This window comes from Rhyacophila brunnea, unplaced genomic scaffold (genome assembly GCF_057557595.1).
Source record: "Rhyacophila brunnea isolate RB1 unplaced genomic scaffold, BYU_Rbru_1.0 scaffold_6, whole genome shotgun sequence".
NCBI lineage: Eukaryota > Metazoa > Arthropoda > Insecta > Trichoptera > Rhyacophilidae > Rhyacophila > Rhyacophila brunnea.
The window spans coordinates 40,049,487-40,075,509 of NW_028233276.1; the positions used below are offsets into that span (position 1 = coordinate 40,049,487).

General features: G+C 34.5%; 1 protein-coding gene across 4 annotated transcripts in view; it reads left to right on the forward strand.

Annotated features, from left to right (window-relative positions):
- LOC147065675 (fibroblast growth factor receptor homolog 1-like) overlaps window positions 1–26,023 on the forward strand; it is a 272,850-nt gene that overhangs the window by 212,318 nt on the left and 34,509 nt on the right. For all 4 annotated transcript variants that reach the window (XM_085957090.1, XM_085957093.1, XM_085957091.1 and 1 more), the window contains one exon: window positions 25,399–25,555. In XM_085957090.1, the coding sequence (XP_085813216.1) occupies window positions 25,399–25,555 (157 nt within the window). The remainder of the gene's footprint in view (window positions 1–25,398; window positions 25,556–26,023) is intronic.

The following is a 26,023-nucleotide window of genomic DNA, read 5'->3' on the forward strand; positions in this document are numbered from 1 at the left end:
TCTCCATTTCAGCTGTTTGGCAACGTCTACTACATCGCGTCTGTCTGCTTCCTAACCCATTCGTTTCTCTTACGGTCCTTTCGCGTGATGCCCAACATACACCTCTCCATGCCTCGCTGTGTGACTCTTAGCCTTTGGACATCTCTCGTGTTGAGGGTCCACGTCTCGCAGCCATACGTGAGCACGGGTAGCACACATTGGTTGAACACCCTACGCTTAAGACATAATGGTAGGTCACTCTTGAAGATACTATTCAGACGTCCGAAATCACTCCATCCCAGCTTTGTTCTTCGGACAATTTCATCGTGCATGCTTCCGTCTATGGACACCTGCTGTCCGAGATAGACGTAGCTGCTGACTTGCTCGAGTTAGGTGCCATAAATACAGATAATCGCAGGGTCCGAAAACAGTTCCTCATCACTTTTGTCTTTGACTTTGTCTTTCTCTCACAAGACCTGAAAGATCTCCAAGGTAGAATGCAAGAACTCGCGGATGTCAGTCAAACGGTCGGTCTAAAGATAAATGTGCCCATATAATAATATAACAATGCTTATTCCTGAGGGGTAGAAAACTTATGTATTAAATAAAGCAAACCACTTACTATTTAATAACTTATTTTAAAGTGCGATTAATTAAGTTAGTGCAGTTACTTAAATACTAAGTTATTTGTCACGAATGACTGATTGAAAGCGAGGAGCGATAAGTCAATAGTTTAAAAAGATAGTTGTACGAAATACTTGGATGAGTGTAGTAAATAAGTTGTGTTTAAAAAATATATACACTTGTCGCGAATATTTTTGTCTATGTCACTGCTCGATAGATACATCATTGGATCAAGTCGAGTTCTCCAGTAATTGCAGTTCGGATACATTTCTCCAAGTCAGGATTAATGGATGTTTAACCTCGTTGCTGGAGTGCCCTCTCGTAGTAATGCGGTGATACGATTTCTATCTTCCGCTAACGGTGTAGATACCTACTTACCTCATTCATTATACCAGCTTATATTTATTATAGGGACATTAAAATGTATGTAAACAAAATCATTTGTAGTGTCAACAAACGGTTTTGACATACAATCTAATTATACAATGTGTTGAGAAACAGTTTTTAAGTCTAGTGTCGACTCAGGCATGTTTACAGTTTTTTAGGCTAATAACCATCGGTTACATGTAAATTGTACGTAAAACATTTCACCGTGGCACAGTTCTCCGTGAGCTTTCTTATCGGAAATAGATGCCCGTATACTATATATATACAGTCTCCAATTTTATTAGATTGAATATGAACATTAATTCAATTTTCATAGCTGATTTTTGCAAAATTCTTGAATTCAAATATGAAAACTTAACAAAAAATAATCCAGTGTATCGGATATTCTCAAAATTTGTTTGCTGCTGGTTTCCTGTAAACTGTAAACCGATAATAACCGTGCTTTATTATTACTATTAGACATGAATTTTATATCAGTAGGTACATACGTAACGGCCATATATCTCCGATATAATATTTCACGGTGAAGTGTGATACGGCGAACGGCATACGTACAAGTTTCCGGACACGATGTAATTATAGATATGTATATCAATATATTAGTGTTGATATAATAATTACCTGCCTACTTCCACGGAAAAAAAATATGAAAACATCAGTAAATTAAAAGAAATTATACCATTAGGTAGGTATATCTAACCTACCTTGTTCTCAGGATTTCTCGCGGAATTCCATAACATCTACTTAATAATCAATTTATTTAAATTTCCCGTTCATTTTCAATGCTTTATGGGTAATAAATCTTAGATTTTAATCTTATGTAAAGTCACTCGCGTATGTTTATTGGTGACCACGATAATTTGTTCAGATTTCTAAATATTTTAATTGGTTGTAAAACATATAAAATTTAGAAATTAATCAAATTATTGTCATTCGAATAATTTCACGGTTATAAATGAAATCGCTTTCATCCTCCGAATTTATGGTCTGTTCTGAATTGTCTGATCGATTTCGTTTTAATTTAAAATACTTTCATAATTTTAATTCCCACTTTAAATAATATGTACCTATGTATATTATCCTTTTTCGTTTGTCATTTCTCCTCTCTCGTTGGAGCATAGTATGAAAACTCATGCAACACTTCCATTATTCGAATGTTTGATCTGCAAACCAGCTAATTGCACTTTTGACCAAACACGATATTTTGATGGCATTTTGTTATAAAGCATCTGTATGTGTCCATGCTCACTCAAAATTTCAAAATCCTAAACATATAAATGAACGAGTAAATTTATTTTTATTTTATTTATTAAGGAAACAAACAGTTACATATTGATTACAAAAATTAAAAATATAATACTTAATGAAAAGTTATTGCAACCAGCAAAGTTTCCATGTATACATTGTAATATAGTTATGCCTAACAAGATAGAGAGTAAGAATAACATAAATATAAAGAAATTACATGAGAAAAATGAGAAGAATAATGAATAAGTAATTAGATTATATACAATAAAAAGTAACATAAAAAAAATATATATAAATATTATATAAGTATATATATATCTATTTATTACACTACACAATTTTGGAGATAGCGCGTTTAAATGAAACAGGTGAATTATTAATAGGATCAACGGTGGTGAAATACAGCGCCGAATAAAAGAGTTTTGTGCATAATTAGAACCGCTACGACTACTGATATGGTACAAAGTTTGGTTTCGCGTAAATCTTGATGGACAATGGAAACCCACCCTTTTGAGTAGGTATGGCGAGTCAACAAAACCATTGATAATTTTTTTTATAGATTAATGCGTTATCGATCTTCACACAAAACAGCCAACTACAGGTGCCAAATTTCCAATATCATAAATGGAACAACAACCCTGCTCATATAAATTTTCTTTATAAGTACATAAAAGGGAAGCTAAAATAGTGTATTGATTCATAGTGCAGCTTATTTGTAAAAAAAAAAAAATTCTCCTACCTGAACAATTTGTCGAAATGGAGTTAGCCGGTTTGCAGATTAAGGGGGGACATGCTCGTCGAAGGTCGAAATTGAGTTTTTATTGTATATTCAAACCATGATCCTGGACACTCCTTAAACGTTGTAGATGATCTATTTATATAATTTTGAAGCCTTATTATCCTTTATAGTTATTTTAAACATTTGATGACTGCATAAAGTATTTTTGTTACATAAAATAGTATTCTTTTAAACCTCTCGCTCTAATGTTTTAGAATATAGTCATATTTCGGTACATAACTGTGCAGTGGTGTTAAGATTTTTTACATTTATTAATTTTTAAACGCATTTATAAAACCATTAGCATAATTTATTACGAGATAATTTTTGTAAAATATTCACGATAAAAAATTATATTGATAATCTCTGTGATCCCAAATTTGACAAGAATTAGGCATTTTATTATTCAAAAAATCGGCAAGATTAACACATTTGAAGATGATTCTAAAGATATTTATTATAAGCTATGTCTTTGACCATTCAAGTGTGATAAACATTTTATGAATAATGATTGCTTTATAATAATTATTGACCTAAGAATAAGGTAGTGTTTTTTTGAAATACGCCATTTCTTTTGTCATTCCCTAGTGGTTAAGCTACAATATACGGCCGTAGCCATAAATTGACAAACTATAATTGAAGTAGGGAGTAAAATGATATTGACGCGCGTGTTTGAACATGTACCGTTTAAAAAAAAATAAAAAAAAATTCAGTAAGGTACATGTTCAAACACGCGCGTTAACATAATTTTACTCCCTACTATAATTATAGTTTGTCATTTTATGGCTACGGCCGTATGTTGTAGCTTAACCACTAGGGAATGACAAAAGAAATGGCGTTTTTCAAAAAAACACTATCTTATTCTTAGGTCAATAATTCTTATAAAGCAATCATTATTCATAAGATTTTTATCACACTTGAATGGTCAAAGATATAGCTTATATCAAATATCTTTAGAATTATCTTCAAATGTGTTAATCTTGCCGATTTTTTGAATAATAAAATGCCTAATTCTTGTCAAATTTGGGATCACAGAGATTATCAACATAATTTTTTATCGTGAATATTTTACAAAAATTATCTCGTAATAAATTATACTAATGGTTTTATAAATGCGTTTAAAAATTAATAAATGTAAAAAATCTTAACACCACTGCACAGTTCTGTACCGAAATATGACTATATTCTAAAACATTAGAGCGAGAGGTTTAAAAGAATACTATTTTATGTAACAAAAATACTTCATGCAGTCATCAAATGTTTAAAATAAATATAAAGGATAATAAGGCTTCAAAATTATATAAATAGATTATCTACAACGTTTAAGGAGTGTCCAGGATCATGGTTTGAAAATACAATAAAAACTCAATTTTGACCTTCGACGAGCATGTCCCCCCTTAAGCAGTCGAAATGTCGACCGGTGTTTTTACAATCGGTACCTAGATAATCATATTGTTTTTTCGTGTTCCAATGTAAAATAAACCTATTAAATTAATTAAACCTAACTTAGTTTTATCTGTGCATTCCAGTACCTATTCTGTTTTTCGTTAGTCCCCTTTACGATCATGTAAACATCACTTCACGATCATCAGTCAATTAAAGCATTTTTTTGTTTAAACTTAACTAATAAAACTCTGTATTTGACAAGAACTCTGGTTTTTCTCAATTAAATTTACAAAGAACTTAGCAGGCAGCTCTTCCCGAACATATAAGTCACCAGTGGTGATATTTTAAGTATGTACCCGATTGACTTCTTTCAAATATTTTATTTACATGATTTTTTTTAGTTAACTGCGGTATTATAATTTATAATATGTAGATAACATCATACACAAGTTGACTTAAAAATTCGTTTAGGTCGAAAATAATATATTTTAAATACCCAGTTATGTTAATCAGCATTAAGTGTGTTTATTTCGAGATAATATTGCCAAAATTCTATGACCACTGACCCTTTATTGATTTAACGATCATGAAATTGTATGTAATTAATTTATTAACTTTCTTCAATAAATCTAATACCTATAAATATAAACATATTATGTAAAATAGGTAGGTACGTAGATTCAAATAATTAAAGACTGTGTTTATTATCATTCACAGGAAGTTGTACCATCTCAGCAACTCTTGACCGTGATCCATTGTTCACTTTTTATAAACTCAGTAATTCATTCTCTTCGATCTGTCGAGTTTTCTTGGTCATAATTTTATTTTTCTATTCTTTGGATACCCACTTACTATTCGATGATGTGATATTATTCAGCGACGATCAGTAATTCTTCGAGCGACCATATGCCTATGCCGCATACACTCCTGCGACCCCTGCGGCAGAAACGGGCACTATTGTCGTACATGTCAAAACTGTGAACTAACAAGCCCCTCCTGTGCAGTTAATCGCACTTCCGTTTTCAAATGAGGAACGCCCCTAAATTTATCATTTCATTTAAAACGATCAGAGGTGATGTTAAAATTATTATTAGTAAACTTTTTGTTTATTGCGAGAGTTTACAAGCGAACAGACATTTTACGCACACTAGCGAACGCACGGCGCCGCGATGACGCGAATACTAGGTTGGTTTGGTTCTGCCAGATGTCTAATAAACATTGCAGTGCATATCAGGCATAACCAAACCAACCTAAACGCGGCAATTTGTAGCACTGTGTAAATATACATACAAATTAAGATACCGAACTAGGTTGATGACGTTTTGTTCAATTTTCATAGGGCATTATTAATGTAGGCATTTTAATTATTTTCTTGGCGAAATACCTTTCCACTCTCACATTAAAAATGAAAAAACCTTTAAATATTTAGTAGGTACGTAGTGTTTTAAAAAGATATGCAAAATAGTATGTACCCATAACCATAAATAGGCAACTCAATTGAAAAACTTAATTTTTTCCAAATAGGTATACGGGTAGGCTAAAAGCTGGAAGCTGGAACATTCTTATAACATGTCATGAGTGTGGTTTACAACGTTTACATTATAGTAATACTACATAATATTATTATAACACACAGTATAACCCCTATTTTACGTTTTTTAAGGGACTGGAAAAAAAAACCTAATTGGAGGGAAAATGTAAAAGGGGGGTATTGAAAAAAAGAACATTAAAATTTTATGTTTCTAAAAAAATAACGTTTTATTAAAAAACAACATTCAATTAAAAATTTTATTGAAAAAATCATGTACATACCTATGTATGTTTGTTGCATTTTTGTTTTTTTGTTATGTAATTCTCTTTCAAGACTATATAAACATTTAAAAGTGTCATCTTGGATATCAGCAAAGTTTGTAAAGTAGGTTTTTAAACCCTCGGTGAACCTCATTGCTTCTTCTTTTGTTGGAATATCAACATCGTCTTCATCAGACAGTTCATCAGAAGCGCGCGTAACTCGCATATTTTGAATATTTCCGACGTAAATCGCGGGAAAGAAAAACGTAAATGCGGGTATTAAATGTACTGAAATACATCGGGACCGAAAAAATTACACGCAATTGCCGGGAAAACGTGAATACCGGGCACGTAAAAACGAGGTTATACTGTACATAATTATCACCAAGGACACTGGCCCTGGATAGGGAGAGATGGAAGAAGTTAGAACCTGGCTGGGCAGACTGACTGTTGGACCACTGATGATGATGATGATAACATTACTTTTATAATGTTTAAAAAATAATATTATGCTTCCTCAAAATTCCAGCCAATGCATGGTTTTCACCACAATAATTTCTGAGTTTCTGGTTTTCACTAATTCCACCATTCCCGCTTCCGTTTATTATTATTTTTATGAAGCTCTTGGGACGCTCGGTTCGTACATTAGCATTAGTTAGCCGTCATTATGAAATGACGTCTCCATCAGTTTTCTAAAATTCTATAAAAAAAATATTGCCTCAGTAAACTTCTGTCTTGGCGTCACAAAATTGAACAGTTTACACGGTTTCAGAACAAATTTTCTGAACCGAGCTTTCATTTAATTAATTATTTTAATCACTCTGAAATTTACGCTTTCTTTATATTCGAATTAATTAAATTCCTTAATTATTGACATAAACCGAATGGGGCGAGGCCATAGACATGGACAATTTTGACGGCTGCGTTAAAATTTAACATTCCATTCTTAAAACATTCTAGCAGATAGTAAATAAATGTAGGTAGCTATTGTCAGAATAGTGCAAGTAGCTCATTTATTCACAAAATGAATGTAGGTGTTGTTCTCAATTTCATACATTAAAACATAAAATATTATTCTGTCGTGGATTCCAGTTGAAAAATTTAAATTGAAAGAGTGCTGTGTTTATGTTGATTCCACGCAGTATTGCAAACTGTCATTCATAAAAATATGCCAGATAAGGTAAAAAAATTAAGCTAGATGGCAGAAAAAATGCTAAGATTTTCCTATTTTTTTTTTATAGAAACCTTCATTTAAAAATATAAGTGATATTTATCAATATTGTTTTCACGAGAACAAAGATGGAAGAAGAATTTATTGCTTCACAAATCATAACTAATGAATAAATCATAAAGCTAAAAATTCATGCATATTTGAAATTTGGTTATTACTTAAATATTATAGGTACCTAGGTATTTAATTTATTTTATTGGCAAAATAAACCGTAATAATAAACAGCATATTATTGCTTTTCAAGTAAATCAGGTTTGATATTCCAGCTTATTTAGCAAAAGTTTTAATCTGTTCCCTGTCGATAGATTTACCTACGCTAGATTTAACGCCATATACCAGATGCGATTTTTGCAAGCTACCTAGTTGCTTACTCAAAAATGCTAGATCTGGCAAGAAAAATACTAAGTTGGCAACGCTGATTTCGCATATTACAACACTGTTTAATACCCATTATAATAAAATTATTGATACAATTTACAGGGTGTTAGTTAGTTTTTAAAAATCAATTATATTATACTGCCCACCAAACCATAATACGTCTCTGTTCTGGCAGAACAGACTAACTGGAGAATACCAGTTTTGAGTAATTTGACTTTGAAATTGTTAAAATGTTTGAAAATGGTCTATCATGTGAGTTTATTAAGTAATCGTAAAAAGGATGACTTTAAAATAAAGACTGTTTATTTATTAAGACGGTTTCCAGACGGTAAAGTTTGAAATAAGGTACATTTTGGTATAACTAACTCAATATGTCATTTTTTCGAATTAGTGTCTTCTGCCAGAACAGTGACGAATAGTTTTGGTATACTTTGGGCGATACGACAAAATTGTGCACAGTTTTTCATTCATAGGTACTTATTTATTTTCGTTGGATTAAGAATGCATACATATTACACATATTGTTGGCTCATTTTTTAAATTCATTAAACCATGCCTTAACCAAACTATAATAGATACAAACTATTATTCTATCAAGAAATAATATGCAAAGTTATGTATGATTTAATTGCAAAATTTTATATATTTTGTAGATTGACAAGTATTTTTTGACTATCATCTATTATGGGTTGGTTTTCGCAGGGTTTAATTGAATTTTAAAAACTAACCAACTCCATATTAATTGTAAATAATTGTAGTCTGATTTTGATGAAAACAAATACGTATGACTCACAAAGTTTAGTGTGAACTATTTATGCCGGATCTTAACAGCCTACCTTCACCCTTCGCCACTGGTAGGTACACCAGGTCTATTATGTATCTGCCTCCTAACACATTATAAAACATGGACCCTTCACCTAGGCGAAATCCAGCAATGGATGTTAGGCATATAGCCAAAATACCACCATTTGCAATGGGAAGAATGAGCTGATGAATGGCAAAGAACCGGATATGTCGCTCGGTGATTGGAAGACTTTTGAAATATATTGGACAATTTAATGCAATCAGACTATGGTACCCGGGAGGCACTCTTGAGGGGCCGCTCTGACACAGAACCAGCTGGATCGATGAAGTTATAATGTAATGTCCTTTACCGAGAAAACTATGAAGGAGCTATTGAAAGCCTTCAAAATTACGACTTGAATTATAAATAAAATATAATAAGTTAATTATTACGATGCATTGTGAACTGTTAAAATAAAAATAGATAGATTCTAATCGGTCATAATAACAATTGGAACTTTGTAGTATTTTGTTATCAAAAATTTTGGATGTAAACTGTATACTTACCAACAGGCAAACGACGCCAACGGCTCATTGATTGGTCTATTTTAAGTCTCGTTCGACCAAAATCATAAATTAAAATCCAGTCGAGAATCTTGACGCCGTGTTGTCCCATTAGTGGAAAAAAATTGAATCTGTACCATCCCCATAATAATTCATTAATTCTTTTTTGCACGCATATTGCAAACCATATTAAAATTATTTATCAGTATTTATTCGAAGTAAAGAGTAAAAATCTGAATTCCTAATCTAACAGTTGAATCGTTCATTTCGATATCAATACGTCGAAAATAATTATTGTAAGGCGGCTCTCACATCAAAACTCGTCTGACCTGCAACGTGTCGAATACGTCGATGTGACGTAATCGTTATTCACAAAACACACGTTATCTTATGGATTTTCGCACACTGCTGGATTTTAGTTTGAAAAAAAAACATTGGATGCTCATGTAATTATTTTCACCCGACATGCAGCGCAGGTATAATCCCAAAATGTCGCACTTTGTCATTCATTTTTTGCTTGCCGAGTGACGTCGCTGTCCTCGCACGGCCTTGCCTATAGGTATGCAAATAAGAAGGTTGCATTTCGCGCTCAGTTTTGATTTATGACTATATGATCCCAGTCGAGACGATTTTCAATCGACATGTCGCACGATTCTCGGGTTGCGAGTCGAAGACGCCAGGACGCATACAAAGATGTATCTACGAATTGGTCATTCTTATACCGGCTCACCGATCGCCGCATCCATATTACTTATATCTATCCGTTTCGAAGGTTACGTGCGACTGTCGCTAGGTAGATCTGCGCGGTCCTCATAATTATGTAACACCGGATCGATTTTCTTCTCAACCTAACAAATAATTCAGTATATCGGCTATTGTTGTTTGCCGTTGACTTCCCCATAACCAAATATTTTTTTGAAAAAGTATAACGCCCGACGGGACTTGAACCTGTAACCATTGGATTCGTGCCAATATACTTTTAAGCCACGGGCATCATAATATTATCTAATTAAGACGAACTTAAGTTTTTACATGAATGACCGACCACAATAACGCAGACTCATTTGCTACTGGAAGCAGTGGCAACCGTGCGCTTTGGTTTCATATTTCACTAGCTTTCGCAACAATAATTTATTACTTACAGAAACATTTTCCTTTCAGATTTTTGTCTGTGAGAATGATATTCTTCTTATAATAACGGTAGAATAACCGCCCAGATGAATTTATTTCATCCCTTGTCATTTTTTCTACCCTGCCATTCATCAATGATGTCTCTCTTGTTTTTATTTGAAAGTCCTTAAAATTCCTAAAATCCCTCATAATTAAAAACCCTTATTGACCGACCATTCGTGGCCATGTGTCTTTGAAATCCATTGACTAATAATAATATTGTTGAAAAGAATATTTCTTGCACGAAACTATACAATACACATGTGTTTTATTTTTTGGGCTTAGAATAGTACCTAAGTATCTCTTCTAACAAAACAATTCATTTAAAAAATGTCCAAAAAATATTACTTTATATTAAACGTGTCTACTTGATTGATTGTGATTTATTGATTTGTTATTTTTTTAATTATCTAAAATATTTTTAGCAGTTTATTTGCTTTACATAATATAAAAAAAGGTACCTAGGTATATAATATAATATAATATGATCAATCAAATCATCCCTAAATCTTATACGATCACTAGGATTTAACTAAGTATCGATTCTTCATAAAAAGGCATACCTACCTACGGAGAAGTGAGGTCTTCATGTTATGTGTCATACAGAAGTATGACACATAACATGAAGAAAAATCCTTGATACAATGTTGTCTAGTCATCAATGGCGAGGGGTGGAGGTAGGCTGTGGAGATCCGACATAAATAGTGCACACTAAACTATATCAGCCATCCTTGTAGGTATTACCTATTTTGTTTTCGATTTAAGAATACAAATTGGAGATGGTGCTTGTTGGTTTTAAAATTTAATTAAACCCCGCCTAAACCAAGCCATATAATAGATAATAGACAAAAAGTATACTTACGTCGATATACTTACGATGATTGTATTTTTCAAATTTACTTGGGTACCTACTTATCTACATTTTTTGTTTTATCTTTCCCTTGCCTTTCCGATGGTTTTCATTACATACGTATTCTTAATTGTTTTATAATGGCTTCACTATTATACGGTTATCTATTTACGTTGCAACAGCTCACGATGGATTGTGATACGTTCAACTGCATACAAATTTCCGGATTTAACCGAACTGGCACGAAAGCATCCAACAGAAGGCATTCGGTCGCCTGAAAATGATCTTCAATCTCATATTGTACCTACTACCCAGGGCATGGCCCCCACATCCTGAAGCGGGCCCTTTGGCTAGGATTTTTGGCGAGGCCCCCTATCGCTATCGCTAAAGTTAAATGCAGTGGAGACTATTTTCAGTGTCCTATTCCAAATGGTGTTCGATGTATAATTTTTGAGGGTATTCTTTGTAAATTTTTTTATATTTTTTAATCCACCCACTTGAATAATTATGGTGTTGTCAATGATCAAAAATTGCATCGCACAATTATATAAGTATGTATTTTTAAAATTTTAGTATGCTAGTAGTGAAATGGCGCCATTTTATTATTAGCGACATTTATTTACTATAAGTGCAATTTTGTGTGTGTTTGTCTCACTTGGCTGGTCGATCCACCACGCCGGGCCCCTCTTAAGCCTGGGCCCCCAGGCTAGAGCCCCGTCAGCCCCCCCCTTGTGGGGGCCATGACCCAGGGAATAGGTAAACTACCTGTGTTCGGTTTTGTAATGCTACCAGTGCCAATGTATACATGTGAAAATTGGCACTTCATGTTAAAAAACCTAAAAATTAAGTATAGAAATACGAATACGGCATGGTAAGGTGCATGCTAGGTGTGTGTATACAGAAAGGCTACAAAATGAAACCAGTGGATAATTAATAATAGGCAACACTCCCACCACATCTATGCTCGCACCCAATAATCGCATGCATAACATGAGAGACGCATTTTCCTTTGTGATAACACTGATAACTGATTTGTTAACAAACGAAGAAAGTTTCCATGATAGGTTATCAAGTCAGCTCTAGAATTAGGTAGTCGTGGCTCCCACTTTTCGCCACCATACTACCGTATGTGTATGCATATGTATATTTATAATATAACATCATCATCATCATTATCATCATCATCATCATCATCATCATCATCATCATCATCATCATCATCATCATCATCATCATCATCATCATCATATCAGCCTGAATCTATCCACTGCTGGATGAAGGCCTCTTCAAGTTGCTTCCACTTCTCTCGGTCCTGTGCATTGCGTTGCCACGTACTTCCGCAGAACTTTATCATTTCATCGATCCAGCGGCCTCTAGGTCTACCTTGTGGACGTTTTGTACTTCTTGGATACCACTGGATGACTAGATTTGTCCAACGATTGTCTCTTCTTCGAGCTATGTGTCCAGCCCATCTCCATTTAAGGCTTTTATTAAACCCTATTACTTACATCGCAAACCCTTGTCTGCTTCCTTATCCACTCATTCCTCTTTTTGTCCTTTCGCGTTATGTCCAGCATGAGCAGCGTGTGAAACATAATATAACATATAAAATATTATTATTTATTATGTTATCGTCTCAGGTAGACGAATACGAAACTCCTCCAGCATTTTCCTAAATGCAATAATCAAAACAGTAGGTAATAAATTTCATTTCTCAAGGTAGCGATAATGAAATGCATGAAAAATAACCTAATCGTAATGCTGGTAGGTAGTTACGTAACTTCAAGATATTTTGCATTAGGATGTGTTGGGACCTGCGTCTGCCAATGTTATTGTTTTTTTGTATGATCAGCCGATTGTTCATGCATAAAATACGATTGTTTATGACTTGTCCCAATCTAATATTTCAAGAACAAAGCACAAGTCAGTAGGTATATTGTTATCCATCACATCGCATAATTTATTCACAGCCGGCCGTAATTCATTTTTTAATGCATTTCACACAACACACAGCCAGTCATCCATTCTAAATTTTAGCGCGCATAACCTAAAATTTGTCATATCATTTTTCTGTAATCTGACGTCATATCATAATATTATTTAAAATTTCTGTTCCAATAATTCAGTGTTTGAACAATTGAGAATGACCGACTTGGCTAAGTCAGGTTTGTATGCTGTTGTTTTTATTTTAAGCACGATTTCAGGTTCTCATCAATAAGACGACTTCTCAATTTACTCTTGATAATAATTATCCTCTCTTAAAAATCTCTTTGCTAACCACAAAACTTGCAATATTAACATTGTTGGAAGATTGTAGGTATTCAGTAATTAAATACAGAACTTGATTTTTCTTGACTCTTCTGAAGTTTCTAAACTGCTTTCATCTTGCATTAGCGACATGATATTATTACAGCTAGATGACATGCCAGGGTGTGTTTAGTTGTAAAGTGTCTTTCCAAATTTGACTTCATATAATGCGCCAATTTTGCCCGACAAATAATACAGGTCGGTACCTAGGCCATTTAAGTTTTAGTATGTAATTCACGGTTTTCGTCTTCCCATTTCTTTGGTTCTTCTTTGTAGCCATGTCAAATAAGGCAAAGGGCATTTGTGGCAGAGCCGCACTCAAGGAGCCAAAGAGCCGCGGTTTGCCGACCACTGCCCTAGGCCAACCACACGTTGGGAAACACTGCAATAATAGATTAAAATTAATACCTATGTACAATAAGGTTTATTCCAATGGCATTATATTTTCAATTCACGGATATTCACCGCTCGTACAATATTATTTATGATCATAACAATTAATAGGTACCTATTACGTTTTAATTCCAGATTTTTTCCTTTGTCATTACTACTCAGGAATGGTTAAAAATCTACCAGTGTAGGTATTCTTAAGTTTACTAATTCAACTCGGAATAAATTAAGTATATTTTACACTACAGTCGTATTATTAAACGTTGTTTTTGGTGGTTTTATTTCCAGACGGAACGCGCTCTGGCACTTCTTCCATCAGTTATCATGAGTGATAATACTTTGGAATCACGCGAAATAGGAAATTATGTCATTTTTATTTGTTGTTTTTATTTAATAAAACGCAACTTTTTTATATAGTACTTATTCCACTTTAATCGCATTTTTTTATATAGTACTTATTCCACTTTAATTTATTAAAGTGGAATAAGTACTATATAAAAAAATTGCGTTTTATTAAATAAAAACAACAATACAATGCAGTTCCACCATGAATTGACAGTTAACAAAATAAAAGTCATTTTTATTTAATGAAGAACGCGTCTTCTTCATTCATCTTCATTGAATGCAAAACACTATTCAAAGTACAATAATTGAGGGTATAGCCCCTACAAGAGGGGGCTGATAGGGCTCTAGCCTGGGGGCCCGGGCTGTGGGAGGCCCGGCGTGTCGAGTTGACCAAATAAGTGAGATAAACACACATCATAAATTAGTTTTAATTGTAAAAAAAGTCGCCTGCGGCGCTACTTCATAGACATGAACATTTTAAATTATATAATTGCGCAACATATTTTCTGATTATTATGTGTCGATACTCGACAGCTCCATTATTAAAGTAGGTGTATTAAAAATCGCTAATAATTCACTTTATAGTACCTACCCTTAATTTGAACTAAAACACAATCTGAAAAAAAAAACGTTAATGTAGTGTTTCACACTGCCTTTTACCTTAGCGGTAGGTAGGGGGCCCGCCAAAGACCTTAGCCTGAGGGCCCGTCTCAGGATGTGGGGGCCATGATTGAGGGTGTATGGACTCTGCGAAAGCGGCGTAAGCGTTAACTGAAATGTGTGACGAATCGGTTTTATCACTGGTTGGTCTTAGGTGTTGGTATAGTATTCATAGGTACCCAGTAAAGTAAACTGAGTGTAAAATGCAACGCAAGAGAAACGATTAATCAGTCCAATTCCGAAGTGATTACGTACCTACCTACGTATTGCTTGTTTTTATTGAAAGCGGTGAAATTCAAAAGTTTCAGTACCCGAACCACCCGAACCTTAAAATATCTAAGGATGTGCATTTGGGTCAGGGGTGTAGGGAATGTTGGAGTCTAAAATACCCAGCGAGCGACTCCGCACTATTTTATTTAGCTGATTTAGCAAATTGCCACCCATATATTTTTGCCACCACTGTTTGTCTCGTAGGTATGGTACCTACTGATTTCAAAAGATAGTGAATCTATCCGCGCGGTTAATAAAATATTTACGATTTCTTTGTACTTATTTAAAAGAAGATACCAAAAAATTAAACGTTCATTAAACAGATGCCCATGTAAGTCAGCTTTTATTCCACTACTTCTGTGTTTTACTCCAAACTTTATGTAAAGTTGTAAATACGCTTGTAAATCAACGAAACGACCCTTCGACATTTCATTTCAATGAGATCTCTATTCAGAGCAAAGGAGCGTATTTCCTCGGCTAGAAGTTGTTACCTACCTACTTTGAATTTAACAATCAGGCTACATATAGGTACAAGGTACAAGGTTTATTTTATTTGTCTACTGAGGTACCTTTATATTATTATATATATTAGTATGTATGTACCTATATGAAAAATCATGGTGGCTGCACGGGAAGTGGTCGTGGATCAAACCCTCACCCCCTAACATGAAATTACAATGGCACTGTGCGAGCGCGTTCTAGGCCATCCATGGACTGAAACCGTATGCGGTTTCGAAACGTGTGCCATACTAAGCTTATCTTTTCTGTTCATGGAAATATATTTTCACAAAGTATTATAAGCATCTGATCGTATCTGTTTATACCATACACTTACACTTACAAATTTAGTGAAAATATATTTTCATGAACACAAATCATAAGTTTAGTATGGCACACGGATCTAAACCGCATGCGGTTTCGTCCATTGATGGCCTCTTAGTTTGAGACGTAGTTTGGCTTTGAATATACTTTGAAGCTGGCCATTGTCTTCAGAATGTGCATGGTGCCAGGCAATTTATTGGTTTCGTTATTTTTTATACTTTTCGTGTAGGTATATCAATACTCTGAGATGAGTGAGATGTATACCTACTATCGTCTCAAGTAACCGAATTACAAAAGAAAGTGCGTCTATCTAATTATGTACTTATACGATTTCGATCCCAGCACCCGGTTTATTATATTGGTAAGGTAAGACCTTGGAAGACTTTGGGTAGGTACCAAAAAAGTCTTCTTGAAAATTAAAATTTCTTAGTTGTAAAAAGCTACTTTCCATAGAAGTCTTTAAAAAAGATTATACCTAGCTACATTTTGTTTCACGTTTGAAGCAAACAAACGGACACTGTATGCTGGTAAGTAGGTATTAGTACGTATTATTTTAATGTGATTTAAAATGTCAGTATTTCCGTAGCTTCCAAGACACACGTGCCCACCACGTGTGGCGTAAGCTCTGCCCATTGTACCTGCGGTTGTCTTCATGAATGTGTATTGCCGGCCTATTGGATTTGAAAATGCGTCGTATTTTGTCCTTATACCTACATAATAATTATTGTATACGTACCTACTGAAAACATGGGGTTAGTATCATTCTGTAGAATATGTCACGTGAGTCATATTTTTCATCTGTGGTCACGTGATAGATTTACACTCACTGTGTAAAATTCGTATGTTCGTTTTTCAATCACTATTGTGTAGGTACTTAATTCGGTTCAACCTCAACAGCTAATAGCTAAGCATCGACCTTTTGAAAATTCTCGAAGGTATGTCCACAGTATAATAATTATATTATATACTTACTTCGATTTCTGAATTACTTCATCGTGAAAATATTTACTTACTAGCAGGTACTTCTAATATAATTGCCATTGTGTATTATTATTTTGATGACGTTTCGACGATTACATTAGTTACTGCTGGGGAAAATGAATAAAGTCTTATTTATATGCAGGCACTAGCTATTTTGAACTAAATTCGTACAGTTTTAATAATATCTTTCAATAAAAATGTTGGATAGTAAAACATATAAACATATCGTTAAAATTGTTTGTGTATACGCATGAGCTTTCAAAAGGGAGCTTTCAACTTTTGGTTGGCATGTTTACTGTAGGAGAATATGGAAACCCTTTTATATCATAGTATGGAATTTACTGAGACAAGCTAGGTAGGTATGTCATCTGTATGTAGGTACGTCCATTATAATTATATTATAGTGATATTTATAATTTGTCTCGAAGCCACCCTGAACAATATTTAGCAAACAGAATAACAAATAGGTACCTACCTACATAGTATATTAATTGCCTGTAGCGGTATTTTTCGTTGTTTTATCCGACTAAATTCAATTTTCGGTTTTAGGGACTTTTTATTTTTTGTAGTTTGAGATGATATCTAAAGGTAGACAGACAATCTTTCAAAAAAGGTTAGGTATCATTGTTATTTACGCCAACATCACGTAAAGCCTCGTCCGGGTGGCGCGATTTGACAAGTCGCGCGTTCTCCAGGTACAAGTGACCCGATTGAGCCGTCCACATGCACTCGTAGGGTATTTGTTTCGCGCGACAAACGCAAGCGACCGCGAGACTCTCGACAACGCGATTTTTTTAGTGGCTCCAAAATTAATTAAGACCGCCTCGCGCTCGAGGCAACAGTTTTTATGACTATTTCAAAACAATTTACTTCACCTAGGTTCAGACTGCTGAGAATAAGGATCTCAGAGGAACCGTGTATCACAATTGAGTTGTCGGGCTTTTCTTCTTGCACTCGCGTTTGTCGCGCTATATGGGCGCAGCACAATTTTGGTACTCGAGCGTAAAGCGCGGCGGGACACCCGCCATCTGGACAAGGTCTGAAGATCTTCTTCTAAAAAGAAATTCTTGAGAAATCAATCAACCTGTCTCGAATTCTCGAGAAAATAAATGTGAGTAACCCCCGTTTCAGACGGGACACCTGTGTCGCGCTCGTATAGATATAATACAGGAGGCCTTTGTATTCGAATAAAGGGGCCTTTGTATTATGTTTATGATCGCCCCAGAGCTAATGAGTCAACGCATAATTTCGCGTTATAAATTAGAATATAAAACTGACTGCGGTAATAAAAACAAGTGTATCGGCGGCTTGAGATTGTAGCGGCCGACGGAAAAGTGTACCGGACACGCGTTGATTCATTAGCTCTGGGGCGTTCATAAACAAAATACAAGGCCCCTTTATTCGAATACAAAGGCCTCCTCATTATATAGGAGTGCGACACCGGTGTCCCGTCTGAAACGGGGGTTAGTTCTGCATTCAGTTCAGAAAACAACAAAATCGTGAAATCACAAACTTAATAAGAGGTGCATAATGAGTGATATGATGACATAATGACGTTTCGTTTATTATTACAACTAATAAATAATATTTTTTTGGACAGTGGAAAGGCTAGGTACAACATGCAGTTTCAAATATGTGTCGATATTTTGTTGTTATTTTTTGTTTAATATTGTGAACAATAGGTGATAAATAATAATTATATTTAATACGTATGTTTACGTATGTAACTGTATTGTAATCTAGGGTTATAATTAAATTTAATGAGTATAAGGCAATGACCTGTAGGAGGACACAAACTTGTGAAAATATACACTTACACTATGAAATAAGAATACAATAAGTTTGAATATAAACTGTAGGTGGTCACTGGTCATAATATCTCAAATGATTTCAATGGAGATCATAATAAAAATATGGCCAATATCTATGATATCCATTTCTTGTTTCATTTTACTAACAACTAACAGTAAATAAACATTCATGTCTCACTATGGACTGGTAATTTCAATAACGAAATATCCAGCTCAATAAATCGTCACCATATTATAAGAAAAGCTAACCAAATGTATACCTACAAGATCATTTTAAGAATTACCAAAAGTAGAGGCAATCACCCCCTCCCCTGGTGGGCGTTTGAAGATGTTGGGGTGAGCTATGATGCTCAGAAAGAGAATAGGTATAGATCGAGATATCTCACATTCACCTATATCAGTGATTTTCAATTTTTTTTGATTAGCTGGGACAACTTGATGCATTTTCTAAAATCTTTTAGAGCCCCTACTTGGCTGACATTATAGTCCTGGGCATGTCTCCCACATCCTAAAGCGGCCCCCCTACCTATCGCCAAGTTTAATGGCATTTGTGACGCACAACAGAAGCGTTTTCAAAATGTTGCTATATGGTAAGATCCTAAGTTTATTTTTAGCGATTTTTTGTAGTTTTAATACATTACTTGAATTATGGAATTGTCAAGTATCAACACAAAACAATCAAAATTGCGTCTTACAACTTCATTAAAAAAAAATTTATGTGTGTTTATCTCACATATCTGATCGACCCGCCACGCCGGGCCTCGAAGCTAGAGCCCTGTCAGCCCCCTCCCTCTTGTAGGGGCCATGGTCCTGGGTGACAAATTGCAAAATGGTCGTATTTAGTACCTAACTAGAGTGACCATAAGCATAAGCACACCCAAAATGCCGCTCCTTACTATTTAAGTCTTAAATCTAAATTTATTATCTATTGCAATTTCTGTGTTGCTATCTTAAAGTGATATTAGTATCTATATAAATTATAATGTTTAAAATTATTATAATTCACACCTCTACAGACGATTCCGGGGTACCTATCAGCGCTGCAGGCGAAAAAAATTAGTCGTCACATTATATATCATCAAACGTTGTGTTACTTGTATTCATACCTTAATCTGTCACCCTCTTTAAATGTCAGGCACGTTAGTACATAAATAATAATCAGTTGATATGAGTTCCTCAATTTTTGTAAGGTTCATCTTCGGTTCTATTCATTTTCATTTAGCTAGTTAGTTCAATAATAACTATGATGCGATATCCAACAACCGTGCAAATATGAACTCCATTGCATAGTGACTTAAATATAGGTTATCTTGAACTTTACTTTCAGCCTATTACCAAAAAAGTTTCAAGATGAAGGTTAGGCGAGCTTTTCCGAGTTCTCGCGGAGCCCCTGACAGACTCTCAAAGAGAACAAAAATCGAATTAAAATGGTTTTTATCGTTTTTGTATTGTCAAGTAGTCAGTCCTACTTGAAACTTCGCATTTAAATTAATTGTTTTCTACCTGTATGTATTGTGTTATTTGTGTGTGTGTGTTTTAATAGTGTAATAACTAACTGTTCTATCACCACTAAGAGGATTGAAAGTAAGTATGGCAACCCGAAAAAAATGAATTAAGTAATGGGACAAAATAGGTTTTTACTTCTTTTGAATCCTATTCATTTTCTGTTGGCAATGTGGACAACATTGCATATTAAATCGTTAATTTTATAATTGTTATTCTCCAAGCAAAGTATTAATATTTAAAAATAATTAGTAGGTTCGCAAAAGCTTTCAAAGCAAGTTCAAAAATAAATCGAAATTATTGTTGTTGGGCCATGTGTTCAGTTGCACCGTCCTACAGTTAGCGAAATTCCGATTCTGGATGCAACCGGATCCAGTGGCAGTCCTAAATAATTAATTTATGTACCTACTGTTAACAAATAATAATGTATATTGTTCTGACATACAATACTCACAATACATAGGTTACATTTTTATTGTGTTTCGTGAATACCAACAAAATCACATCGACATATTCGTCGTGTTGGAGGTAAGTACTAGAGGTGGGAAAACTGGTCGATTTTGAAGACTAGGTATACTTACTACCAGTATAAAAAAATACTTAGTATCAAAACTTGTTCCAAAATACTTACTAGTATTTGGAATACTATATAGAGCGGTTGGCGTGCGTATGCGACATAAGTCTCATACTAAACTGGAACTAAAACTTAACTCCATATTAGTATTTGAAATATCGGCTTCAATAGAATCGCTAAAATACACTGAGCTGGGGTTTTCAAAATGTCCCATTTATTATAAAATTTTAAACACATTTTAAATTTATGAGTTGTTTTTATGTTATGTTATAATATTCTTGTTAACATAAAATGAATAACAATCATTTTTTTATTGTAAACTGCGTCACCTCACCACATTTCCGAGGGAATAATATGCTGCTACAGGCAATTTATGACCTATTTGTTCATACATAAGATGACGTCATTCGCATGCATAGACTAATAAATTGAAATATAATTGTATTCGAGTGCTACCTCGCTCGCGCGCATTTAATGTTAATGGTATTGAAAGTCTACCAACTAGCCAGCGACTCGCGATGATATCATCACAAGTTTTTTGGAACAAGTTTATCGGGCCACACGTACTGAGTATGGGTAGTTTCATCCGATACTTGAGTACACAAACTGGTGACAGTATTTCTAACTCACCTCTAGTAAGTACATATTATATTTGGTTACGTGTGTTTTATTAATATGTACCAACAAAATCACATCATTCGACGTGTTGCAGTCGGACGAGTATAGATGTGCGATAGGGCAAACACTGAACATAATATTAGCGCTACCTAATTCAAAGTAGTTAATTTCTGGTATTTAATTGAGAGGTTCTCGCCTGAAAGGTTTGATATCGACTGATCAATTTGATATTCCGTTGATGGATGTTACTTTCAATTTAAAAGTATAATCAAAGTGAATCTACCCAAAGTAGATGGATGAGCAGATGGGACTCTTTACAAAGATTTTTTTTGTTTTCAGGTAGGTACCTATATGATGTAGGCTTATCATTTTTTTTAAACCATGTCCGATCCTAATAAGATCATATGTATATGGGACTCCACAGAGTGGAGGTTTTGTATCAACAGATTTTGTTTTTACGAGAAATGGATGTCAGCCACTTGCTCAACCTATTAGGTCCATACTCTGGCTCATACACTAAATTGAAAAACAATATATTGTATACTTGCCAGACCCAGGATTCGAACCTGGGCCCCGCGACGCTATAGTCTTCTTAAAATAGGGTCTGCTTAACTCATCCGGTGTACTTCCTTGTACCTATCTAATTTATATTTTTTGTATTTACACATTTCTACTATCATACTACTCGTATCTATCACAGTCATACTATCTAGTCACATAGGTACTATCTATCTCTATTATACTGATCTATCTCTTTTTTTTATGTAATACTGTTTTATATTTCTTTGTTTCTAAATGTCATGTTGTGAACGTCTTAAACTTATAATGTGTAATATCCACAATATGTTAAAAAATAAATAAATTGAAATTGAAATAGTCCGACGCCGCGGCAATTATCCTACAATCCAATATAATACTGAAAGAAATTTTTCTAAGGGACCGCCAATGGTGCGTCCAGTGCAATGCTCGAGCTTTGCTTGAGTATTTTTATTTTATCAAGACGTAAAAATAATTCACGAGTATTTTTGAATGTATCGCCAAGACGGGGAGAAGTCTCATTTAACATGTCGTCGGATTTTAATAATGTAATTAAGCTGATGAAATATAAATGCAGGAATAAGCATATTAACTTCGAATATATTTTTATTACAGCCCTGTGAATGTTAAAAATATAATGTTATTAAAACCTCAACACAGCAATGATTTGAATAGGTACTTAAGTATATTATGGGAATACCCCAAATCAGTATTATATTAATAATTATAAGTAACGAGCATACCTCAGTGAAGCGGCAAATAATTTTCAGCAATAGGTGGGACGTAATTTCGCACGCGTTGCCAATCGGAGAGCGATAGTCGACCTGTGAGCACGTCAATTTGTTTTGTGATGGCGTCGGAGGAAGTATTCTAATTTATTAAAACATATCAATGAATATATTATTATTATTATTATTACTACTAGATACTACTTAAATAACAATAAACATAACAAAAAATGGACGCGTGTTGAATTTTTATGAGATTATGTTTTGTTCGTCACGCGTTGTTTGCACAATCTGCGAGTCGCGTAGTCACGATCTTTTTTCTAAATTCTACCGTTATGTTTGATTGATTCTGTCATGTTCGTGTGTGAGATGTGCCTAAACTCTTCTCAACAACGCCTTGGCCACCAGCGTCTTTATTTTTAAGCACGTCATCGATGATGCAGTTTGATGCAACAAGCGTACTAATCATCACCAGTTCCACGGTTTAGTCGGCGCCACATTTGCAATTTGAAGGATTAATCGAAGTACACTTTTTCATAGTGTTTTTAGCTCTGGTCACTCCTCCAGTTCCTATCCAATTTATCGTCCTCGTCGGGCACCATTGAGAAGGCTGTATGGTCGCATCCTTGCGCCAACTTGCTATATATTTTGAAATGATATTGTGTGAAAAGGAAACTTCCCTAAAACGCAAGTAATATTTTCGATCAATTATCATTTTCTTAAAAAACTTTTTAAAAGCCATGTCAAATAATTACAAGATAAAAAGAACTTTTTATATACGACGTTTTTAAATTTTCTGTTGAATCATATAAACTTGACAATTCTATGTATTAATAAAAACTTTTTATTGTACTTGATAGAAATACTGAATAAATATTATAGAATATTGAAATGTCAAAATGACATTTCATAATGATTTCCATAGTAACGCACGTATATATTAATAATTTAGTTGCTAGGACCCCTTTAGCAACCGACAATAATAACTTTCCATACAAAACAGAATTAACTGAAAATGAATTCAATTCTGCTTAAAAATGGCTAAAAGTATCAAAAGAATGCATTGTATAATCATGGACAAACAAGAAAAAAAATGTACTGGACACACATGTAAAAATCTGTACCGGACAAACAAGAATACGAGCTAATAAAAACGTGGTAAAATATATCCACCGGCTCCGCTCCTGCTCCGGGTAAAACCCCATTGCTCGCCTGCTCCGTGCTCTTGCTCCGAGCTCCGCTCCAACGCTCTGCTTTTTTGAAACTAGTCGCCAGCTCTACCGCCATTTTTTTCATTTGTTTGATTGAAAAAAAAAACAATAGTTGGAAAATAGTAGAAAAATATGACTATAAATTCTACTCTTGCATTATAAAAATCAGACTATAGCTGATAGAATATAGATTATATTCCAATCAATATATTCTCCTTCCTATCTACAACAAAAATCTTTATTTGAAAGTCAAAATCATAATAATATGACGAAAATATTATTGACCCAAGGTCACGCAGGACTTTTCCGTTGCAGGAATATGATGGCTATTGTCACTAAGATACTGTTATTAATGGTTAGGTATTTCTTTACATGTAGGTAGTGTTATGTTATGAGTGATACTGATAATATTGCAACTATTCTACAAGTCTACCACTAATATGTCATGGCTGCGATTTCATATCCCTTTATGTCAGCGATTTCCAAACTGGGAGGCGCGGAGTGTTGCAAAGGGAGGCGCGAAAAGTTTAACATAAATGTAACCACAGGTTTGCAGTTTGCAAATGCATAGTTTATAAAGAGCCTGGGGGCCCGGGCATAACACACATCACAGATTTACTCTAATAGTTTAAAAAAAAGTTGTAATCAAAAATAGTTGCAATTTGATGTGATAGCTTTCTGATGATTGCTATATTTAAATGATAACTCCCGTGAATAATTTAGGAAACACCACTTTAGAGCACCACACTGCTTCTCAGCGATAGGTAGGTGGGCCCGCCAAAAGATACTGGCCTGGTGGCCCGCTTCAGGAAGTGGGGCCAATGATAAAATCCATTTGTCAATGAACGATGATGAATTTGGATTAACTACTATTGAAAAGGAAAAAAATGATAGAATTATCATGCGATAATTCATTGAAACAAAAACCTCGTTCAATTTTGGTTGAATTGAAGTGAAGAATAATATAATACTTTGTCAAGAAAAGCAATGTAAGTTGTCAGTAAAGTTTCTACTGCTACTATTGCGAAAGCTGCAATGAAATCCAAATATCGATCCCGTTTAGTAGAAAAAGAGCACTTTGTGATAATAAACAAGCACATCCACAAACGAATTAATTTTAAAATGGATATAATAAAAGTATGTACATAGTATAATCTTGTTTATTTTTATAATTAAGTTTTTTTCATTTTTGTATTAGTACATTTTTGGCTATTTAAAAAGGTATTATTTAATGAAATAAAGGGAAGGGAGGAGCCAAGATTAGATTTTTTTAAAAGGGAGGCGTATTAACATAAGGTTTGGAAACCACTGATTTATGTAGTGTAAAGGTAAAGGACGAAGGCTGGGGTCGGGTAGATATGTACGTTAAAGCGCGGGGAGGTTTATAGTTCCGCATATTGCTGCTAAGACGACCGCTGCCATGATTATAATCGTATGGCTATATACCTAATGTGTATGTTTTATTGTTGCAGATGCCCACAATGCTACCAGCGAGGTATTCACTGGAGAAAAGCTGAAGCTGCGATGCAATGCGGGAATACCAAGAATGTCCACTGTCAAGTGGTACAAGGATGCCGTGGAGCTCAAACCATCGACGAGAGAAAACAGGGTCAAAATTCAAAACCAATTGTAAGTGAAAATCTCATAATTCCTCTAATGTAAACTTTGAAAAAGGAATACGGAACAGGCGAGCCTTAAAACGTAGTAACTTACCTACAGACCTACAAACTTATCTGAAGAATGGGATGGGGGAGCCACTGTCGAAAACTACCCAATCAAGACTCACAACTGGACAAAAATACACTCTGATCTGTGATTTACCAAACGCGCCAAAAGAAGTATAACTTCAAAAATGTTTATTACTTTTTAATGTGTGTATATTGTCAGCTATTATTTAAACGTTAAGGGATTACATTCTTTCAATGGAACTAAAGTCAAATAGAGCCATGGTCTTCTCAATTCTACCCACTTTCCTGAATCTCCTGAAGCCTACGGTTTACCCTATCGATCCAGCGGCGCCGTGTCTTCCCAGATTTTACTTCCAACCTAAACCTTTGGCGAAAATGATTATCGGAACAATTTAATGTCTTGTTCACT